The sequence below is a fragment of the Vollenhovia emeryi genome, unplaced genomic scaffold (genome assembly GCF_000949405.1).
Source record: "Vollenhovia emeryi isolate VEMERY1.0 unplaced genomic scaffold, V.emery_V1.0 DF939359.1, whole genome shotgun sequence".
NCBI classification, from domain to species: Eukaryota; Metazoa; Arthropoda; class Insecta; order Hymenoptera; family Formicidae; genus Vollenhovia; species Vollenhovia emeryi.
In genome coordinates this window covers 95,029-103,217 of record NW_011967007.1, presented here as the reverse complement: position 1 = coordinate 103,217, position 8,189 = coordinate 95,029, and the positions used below count along the sequence as shown (strand labels likewise).

At 39.6% G+C, this 8,189-nt stretch overlaps 3 protein-coding genes across 3 annotated transcripts in view; 1 reads left to right on the top strand and 2 right to left on the bottom strand.

The window, feature by feature from the left end:
• LOC105558289 (serine/arginine repetitive matrix protein 2-like) overlaps positions 1-20 on the bottom strand; it is an 18,292-nt gene extending 18,272 nt beyond the window's left edge. Inside the window, exon 1 of the mRNA XM_012005879.1 lies at positions 12-20. Within this exon, the coding sequence (XP_011861269.1) occupies positions 12-20 (9 nt within the window). The remainder of the gene's footprint in view (positions 1-11) is intronic.
• A 182-nt stretch (positions 21-202) lies between these two features.
• LOC105558281 (grpE protein homolog 1, mitochondrial) lies at positions 203-2,601 on the top strand. Its single transcript, XM_012005870.1, has 4 exons — positions 203-407; positions 1,750-2,179; positions 2,262-2,345; positions 2,422-2,601. The coding sequence occupies exons 1-4, from the start codon at positions 322-324 to the stop codon at positions 2,527-2,529; spliced, it is 708 nt and encodes a 235-aa protein (XP_011861260.1). The 5' UTR covers positions 203-321; the 3' UTR covers positions 2,530-2,601.
• Positions 2,602-2,799: 198 nt separating this feature from the next.
• On the bottom strand, positions 2,800-7,756 carry LOC105558280 (DNA mismatch repair protein Mlh1). The gene is made up of 9 exons (XM_012005869.1): positions 7,183-7,756; positions 7,045-7,108; positions 6,346-6,545; positions 6,024-6,252; positions 5,738-5,939; positions 3,927-5,160; positions 3,774-3,837; positions 3,506-3,704; positions 2,800-3,431 (listed from the first exon to the last, which is right to left on the bottom strand). The coding sequence occupies exons 1-9, from the start codon at positions 7,293-7,295 to the stop codon at positions 3,139-3,141; spliced, it is 2,598 nt and encodes an 865-aa protein (XP_011861259.1). The 5' UTR covers positions 7,296-7,756; the 3' UTR covers positions 2,800-3,138.
• Positions 7,757-8,189: the final 433 nt, after the last annotated feature.

The following is an 8,189-nucleotide window of genomic DNA, read 5'->3' as shown; positions in this document are numbered from 1 at the left end:
TGTGGTTATACTGTGGTCATACACTCAAGAGTAAGAGACCACGCCAATCAGATTCACGAATTTTACAACAGTTTGCAAAGCAGCTTTTTCTGCTGAACACAGCCAATGAAAAATTTGCAGTGCGCTGGCCGTGTTGGCTCCCTCTGGAGTCAGCAGCCATCAACAGAATAATAATAATTCTCAAGTGCGAAGTCGCGAGTGTCGCGACGTCTTGCATCTCCCATATTTCGCGGTTGTGATTGTTTGTGTTCTCTGATCGCTACGTTTCGTCTAGTTTCATCATCCGTTTCTCAGGATCTTGTTCGGAGCTGTGATTAAAGCATGTCGTCGATCGTCGTACCGGCGGTTCTGCGATTTAGTCGCGTGACGGTCGACAATTTATATAAAATAAATAAAAGCCTGCACAGGTAAATTTTCATCTTTTTTTTGCTGGCTCGAGTCGCGACCGAACGCTCGTTGCCGAGTCACATGGCATGTCGAGGTTAACCGTGCGTTACCTATTCTGTTTGATTGTTCAACGCTGGAAGTATAATTCTCCTTGATTAACGCCGAGAAATATTCACCATTTAATTCCGTCGCGGCACGAAACCATTTTTAGCGTTGTGGAATTTGCATATGCTGCGGGCAAAGTAAGGATCCGAAAACCTTGTATCTTGAAATTTCCGTGATTTAGCGAGTCATGAGAATAACGGGGACAACATTCGACATTTTTCTCTATTTCTTGGAATGTTGTTAAGTAGATTAAACGTGAGAACGTTGGGTGGGCCAAAAGTCATTTCAATGCTTGCTTTAACCGCACTAAAATAATCTCGTTTTTAACGTAGATCCGACACGTCTGGGCTTCTATTTTATTGAAGGAAGGAAAACAATTTGAAAATCCTTTTCATAAGTACAATAATTACGTGACCTGTTTACTAATGTCGCCACCCACACAGCACAGAAAGATTGCAGGAAGATTGCAGAAATGTTACATTGCAAGATTGCAATATTGCAGCAACGTTGAAATGTTCGCCCTCAGAGAGATTGCAGTGCAACATTATAGCAATATTGCAGTGCAACATTATAGCAATGTTGCAGTGCAATATTTTTGGAATAATTTGTTGTACATAAGCAGAGAATTTACTAATTACATATGCATCCGGGCCTTTTTCAATACACAGCAAGCTATTGCGAAGCAACCCAAGGAGATTATGTCGCTTCGCAATAGATGGAGATTGCGAGCAACACCGCACTGATCAAGTACTTAATAATTCGCACATTATTGGTATCAACGAAAATAATATTATAAAATTCTCGTAATTAGAAAAATTTTTTTAGTAGAAAATTAGTATTTTCATTATTTTTGAAACATTGCTGCAATATTGCTATCGAAAGTTTGCAATTTTATATCCCTGCAATGTCTGCAAGATTGCACTGCAATCCGCAAGATTGCAATGTTTCTGCAATGTAACTGCAACCATCTGTGCTGTATGGGTAGTGGCCCTTCGCCCATCCTGTATACATATATATATTTTGCTTGTAACATATATGTTTACAATATTTTTACTTAACAAAGTAAGATTTCTTAAGAGTCTATGGTAAATCGGTTCAAACCTAATTCTTTTAAATAACCTAGTTATTTGCAATAATTTTCTTTGGTGTAGCTGTAATTTGAACTACTTTTGTATATGTATGTGCACACACACATACACATACATACATATTTGTATAACAAATAAAAATAAATAATGCATGTATATATAATTACAGATTGCCGCGAGCATCTTTTGCATTTTCCTGGCAAAGGCAACGCTTCAGCACAATAACTGAAGAGAAGAAACCAGGCGCCACTGACGTACCTCCCGTGTCGGAAACCGTTACAGAGAATGAAATGAAACTGAAGACTGAGCTTGAGCTTATTAATAAAGAGCTTGCCATGCTTAAGGAAACTAAAGACACACTGGAAGATAAATATAAGAGAGCGTTGGCGGAAGGCGAAAATATCAGGGTTAGACTCACAAAGCAGATCAACGACGCCAAACTTTTCGGCATTCAAGGTTTCTGTAAGGATCTCTTGGATGTAGCAGACGTATTAGGGAAAGCAACCGAAAGTGTACCGAAGGACCAGATAACGGAGCAGAATCCGCACCTGAAAAGTTTATACGAGGGCTTAGTCATGACGGAAGCTCAATTACATAAAGTAAAATTCCTCTTCACATCTCTGCTTTCTATACGAGAAATGTGCATATGAATTGTGACTCCAAATATAACTTTTTTTATAGGTTTTTAAGAAGCACGGCCTAATTTCGCTGAATCCAGTAAACGACAAGTTTGATCCTAATGAGCACGAAGCATTATTTCAACAAGTAAGATATTCATATTATAGATACGTAAGGTAATAATTTCTGATGATGTAGAATGAGTAACAAATGCCATTTTCAGGAGGTTGAGGGTAAGGAGCCTGGAACAATTGTAGTTGTATCGAAAGTAGGATACAAATTACACGAAAGAATAGTGAGACCAGCATTAGTAGGTGTTGCCAAGGGATAACTAATGTAAAGGTAGATAGAATATCCTCTGACAATTTGTTAAATCACATGAAATATAAGATATTGATGTATATTTAATGTTCTTTTAAATTTTTATTGAAAATAGAAAATAGAAGCGTTACTATATCGTCAAATATACAAGAGTTAGCGAAAGATACACACGCTACTTTTATGTAAAAACATTGATAGCGATATATATATATATATAAATTCTTTTTTTAATGTACATATTGACTTTTATTGTATATATGTAGTTTAATTCTATAAAAAAAGTAAAGGTAAAAACAAAATACCAATCCCGACGAAAATAATAATATATATTCTAGTCATCTTCAGTCTATAACATGTTTTCGTATAAAAACTTTGGTATCCCGAAAATGTAGGTCATAATTGTACAAATTTACAGAACATTGAATACACTTGCTCTCAGACTTGTTAATTTCATTCTTATAAGTACATAAACGTACGTGAGTACATAGAAGTATAGCAAACTCTCCAATTTAACAAACCAGAAATAATACAGTACATTAATAACTAAAAAAAAAGTTCAATTTAATTAATTTAGTAATTTGCTGTGTAATATATTCATGTATCTTTGGAGTAACGTAATTTAACATCTCTCGAACACTTTATACAAGTCAGGTAAGCTGGCTATTTGCAATATCGTTGAATCGTGAGCGAAGTGCTTCGGTGGAAGTAAACTTTCTTTAATTGCGGGATACAAGACGTGTTCAGTTATATATTTCCAGTCGTATGCCTGATGTTTCGGGTTGATATAGCTGTAAAACTTTGCCGTTTCCCGGCAAATATTTTGGAAGCACACTTGTTCCTTCCTCCAATCAATTTCCGTTGCAAGTCGCATCATGTACAATGGAATTTCCGCTTCGTATGGATAATACTTATCTGAAATGTTATTAGTATACGTGCAATTTATTCGTCTGGCGATACGACAATGTTCAATGTTACATTGTGTTTACCTAATAACACGGGCAACGATCTCAAATTTCCCACTTTATCCATAACAATCGAAAAGTATTCATTCATCATGTCCGCCTTTTCCAACAGCAATTCCTTCACCCTCGCCGCCAATTCTTCCTTTGGCCCGTCGTCCTGCGACCATCCAGTTTCCCCCGAATCTAAAGCAATCATTGCTAAATCGAACAACGATATCCGTTCCTAAAATGAATTTTAACGATGTTAGATGGCTATAAAATATGCGTAACTCACTACAACTGGAATACGCACTGAAAATTTGATAACGCCAAAATTCGCAAAATCGTAAAGCATGATTTCGTAAAAGAGCTCTTCCCTAAAAAGAAAATATCACATCCTAAAGAGTTGTGGACAAATTTATATATGATATCTCAAATATAGTTTTATGCGAAACATTGATCTTACGCTAATTTCCTAGTATTGCATATGTACAAATTCACGCCACTTTGTATCAGAGCCGAAGTTTGATCGATGCAGCCAACGAATGTCAAGTTGGCTAGAATGTTTCTTAGTCCCTCGTGACACTCGTCCTCGACATCCTTGCGTAATTTCAGGATACTGGTTAATTTTACTTCGTGTCTAAAGCTATTCACGGAATACGACTTGAATTGCGCCGTAGACTTTGGAGAGTCATCGGCAGGAGTATCCTTCTCAGTGGAAGGTATCCTTTCGGATTCACTCGTATTAGATATCGAACTTTCACCCTCTTTCTCATTATCGTCCGTATCTAGTGTCCGTCCTTTTTCCGAAGTTTTTTGTATGCTCTCGATAATGTCCCTATTTCCGAAGTACTGATACACTTGTTTACGAGCCCTGTCGGCTATAGCATCTACAGGCTTGTCTTCTACGGGATCGTTTGCCTCCTCGTCCAAGTTTCGGAGAAATTCTTCGATATCAAACGTGGTGCTCTCTGGATGGACACCCGACGTGTCCTTTTGCGCAGAACTACCTGGATTGCAAGTATTTTGCGAGCCCGGCGAAGTCGAAGTTTTACTATCTAATATAGCGCTCCAACATGTCGAGCTATTATCAGCCGGAGTCTCCTCTATGTGTAATAATGTAGAATCGCGCTCCGCGGTATTTGAAGTCGAGCTCGAATTTTTCTCTCGACATTTGTCGTCGGCAAGCATATTTTCTGTAACGTCAGATTCGTCTTTTCTCGATGGAATTTCGGACTCGAGAGACTTGGAATTCGTATCACGTGGCAATTCTTTCGCCACAGTACTACTGTCGTTGCTACGTTGTTCGAAATGTATGGTAAAGTTAAATTTGTCAAGTTTCTGATCGGACGAATCCGTCCTAATCAGCTCTCTAGCGTGAACCTTTTTCAATTTATCCGCATTCCCCTTATTATACTCCGGTAACACCTCTTCCAGGACCTCCTTCGTGATGTCTGCTTTCGGCAATCTAGCTTGCAAGTAAAACGTCCTGGACGCGCTATTGCCAGCCAGTCTCTCGTCCAGGGCGAATTTTATTCTCTCGATTATCGTGTCTTCGTGAAGAAATCGGACCTCGTGTTTCGTCGGGTGTACGTTTACGTCAATATTCTGCGGATTAATATCCAGAGATATGTAACACCACGGATGGCCCTTTTTCGGGAGATAAACAGAGTACAATTCTTCCAACATCTTCCGGATTGCTGCAAGTAAATGTCCAGAAATATGAGAACTTTGACAAATATTCGGAGTAAGTAAAAACTGCGCATGCAACGTCCCATACAGCACAGATGCTTGCAGTTACATTGCAGAAACGTTGCAATCTTGCAGAGACATTGCAGGGATATAAAATTGCAAACTTTCGATAGCAATATTGCAGCAATGTTTCAAAAATAATGAAAATACTATATTTTCTGTTTAAAAAAATTTTCTAAATACGAGAATTTTATAATATTATTTTCGTTGATACCAATAATGCGCGAATTATTAAGTACTTGATCAGTGCGGTGTTGCTCGCAATCTCCATCTATTGCGAAGCGACATAATCTCCTTGGGTTGCTTCGCAATAGCTTGCTGTGTATTGAAAAAGGCCCGGATGCATATGTAATTAGTAAATTCTCTGCTTATGTACAACAAATTATTCCAAAAATATTGCACTGCAACATTGCTATAATGTTGCACTGCAATCTCTCTGAGGGCGGACATTTCAACGTTGCAGCAATGTTGCGCAACGTTGCTGCAATATTGCAATCTTTCTGTGCTCTGTGGGGTTAGACTCACAAGGAGAATCGACCAAACGGTTGTTGATGAACAGCAGCATTATCATTCGTTTATTCGTGTAATTTGGATTCGTCACTAAACCGTGCAGCTTAAATTTATAATCCTTGTCGTCCAGCTCCACTTCTAGCAGTTCACGAGCGACTGGATTGCCATACAATATCCTTATGTTACTCTGCTTTGTCGAATTATGTGGCGTTCGGACCTAAAGACGCAATAAAACATTACTGTAGTGTTGTTCTTAGATACTCCATTCGTATTCCTTCAGACGACATCGGATTGGTCTTACCTGCGGACTCGGCTCGCCGTGCTTTTTCAACGTAAATCCTACCGCCGGATTATGCACGGCGTATCTCATAACCACCTCCGTAATCTTGGCGAACTCCTCCGACGAATTCGACAGAGCCTTTCTGCGAGTCACCACGTTGTAGAACAGATTCTCTATCGTTATCACAGTGCCTTGATTTCCAGCACAGGGCACCGGGGGTGCTTTCAGCTTGCTGTTAATATATGATGCTCTGTAACATTCCAAGTTTTAGCTGAACCGTGTACAAGAATTGCATCTCCGCTTTTTCTTCGCAACAGACTGTTCGCCGGTTAAATCTGCATACTTGTAGGCACACTTTTCGTCCGCCGTCTTTGTCGTGATAGCGAGAAGGGCTATGTGACTGATGCTGGCCAGAGCTTCTCCCCGAAATCCGAATGTCGTAAGGGCGCTGAGATCCTCGAACTTTTGCAGCTTGCTCGTGGTGAATCTCTCGCACACAATAGCCATATCTTCCTTCCGGATACCAGTGCCATTATCTTGTATCTGAAGGTACAAATTACGCATAGGTACGATTAAGGCCCGGTTTCACCAAACGTCGCTTAACTTTAATCTTAGTTTAATTCACATCTGTCTCTTACTAAAGTAACAATTGAAAGGAGACAAAGAACGTATTGAACTAAGCTTAAAGTTAAGCGACATTGGTGAAACCGAGCCTCGGACTGAGACATTTAGGCCTGGTCTACGATGAATCGTTAGTCGTTAGGAGTCGGAAGTATATGCCAATCCTTTTCCCTTCCGGGTGAAAGAAAAACGACCGACATACAATTCTGACTTCTGACTAATATCTCATTGTAGACCGGGCCTTAGGGTTTTTCCGAGCAAAGTTGCATAGGTGCATAAGCATACGCATAAAGAAATTGGTTGACCTATTTCCTTATGCATGCATTTATAGTCCAATCAGATCCTTGTGCATACGATTTTGTGCCATGCAAGTTTGTCTGGGTAGACCCTCAATGATTGAAATTGTACAACAGGTACATACCTGTAGTAACTTTAAGCCTCCTTCCTTCGCGGTGATTTGTATGTTTGTCGCTTTGGCGTCCAAACTGCAACGTAAAAGCGAATCGGTAATCTGTGCAAGTGCGAATTGCGACAGACGACGGTTTTTCGAAATACTAACCTATTTTCTATCAACTCCTTTAACGCGTTTGCAGGCCTCTGGATTATCTCTCCAGCCGCGATTTTATTTACCACGACCTCGTCTAATTTTTTAATCTTCGCTGGCGTACACATGTTGCCTGCGACTAACTGTTAATTAAGAGGAAACGGCAAGTAGCTCCCAGCATCTGTTGGACGCAAACGTACGAACGTGATGAGCGTAATTAGATCTCACACACGGATCGACAGTCTAATTGGAAGAGTAACTATGAAAGAAACTTCATGCTCGGGGAATTTTTTTGCAAAAGACGATTCTTGAACGAACTTTCGATGAGAGATTTCTTCGTGCGTTTTCTTGGCGCCAATATATTTAAACAAAGTTAGGTGAAAAATTCATTTTGCGACATTACCGACAAGTATAATTATTACAGTCGGTAAATATTGTGTCGGTTATTATGAATGTTACCTTATCGACGCATCTTCAGCCGCAAAAGTTGAAATTGTCGTAACCGTCTTCTTCTTCTCTGGTTATTGGCTCCCGGCTCACAGACACTGAGCCGACACGGCCACTTCAACGCCGTATGCCTCACGATGTGACAATAGAGACACTATCCCGCACAGCACAAAGCTCCGATTAAGCTCCCAGGGAGTTCATTTTGCTGAGCTCCCGGTAAGCTTACAAAATTCGACAAAACAAGCTTCCAGGGAGTTCGTTTCGCAGAGTTCTCGGGAAGCTTACAAAATTCGATAAAATAAGCTTCCAGGGAGTTTATGTCGCTGAGCTAAAGTACCTACCTGTAAGATTTTTATAGATTAAAATTACGTTGAAATTTAGTAACATTCTTCAGTATCGTTGGAAAAATTGAGTCGCCAGTAGTAAATTAAGACCTTTGTGATTAATAATTGAGTCGACCAGTTCTCGACACTCGGTTCTCAGTACTTAAGAAATTAAATGTAATCGTTAGAAAGGGCAAGGACAGGATTGTCGACTCAAAACAGACCGAGCTCGTATATAAATTAAATTGTATC

Coding starts and splice junctions, on each gene's coding strand:
- LOC105558281 (XM_012005870.1), top strand. CDS start 322: ATGTCGTCGATCGTCGTACCGGCGGTTCTGCGATTTAGTCGCGTGACG. Junction 408..1,749: donor ATAAATAAAAGCCTGCACAG/GTAAATTTTCAT, acceptor ATATAATTACAG/ATTGCCGCGAGCATCTTTTG. Junction 2,180..2,261: donor CGGAAGCTCAATTACATAAA/GTAAAATTCCTC, acceptor CTTTTTTTATAG/GTTTTTAAGAAGCACGGCCT.
- LOC105558280 (XM_012005869.1), bottom strand. CDS start 7,295: ATGTGTACGCCAGCGAAGATTAAAAAATTAGACGAGGTCGTGGTAAAT. Junction 5,940..6,023: donor ACGGCGAGCCGAGTCCGCAG/GTAAGACCAATC, acceptor TTGCGTCTTTAG/GTCCGAACGCCACATAATTC. Junction 5,161..5,737: donor CCGTTTGGTCGATTCTCCTT/GTGAGTCTAACC, acceptor ATTTACTTGCAG/CAATCCGGAAGATGTTGGAA.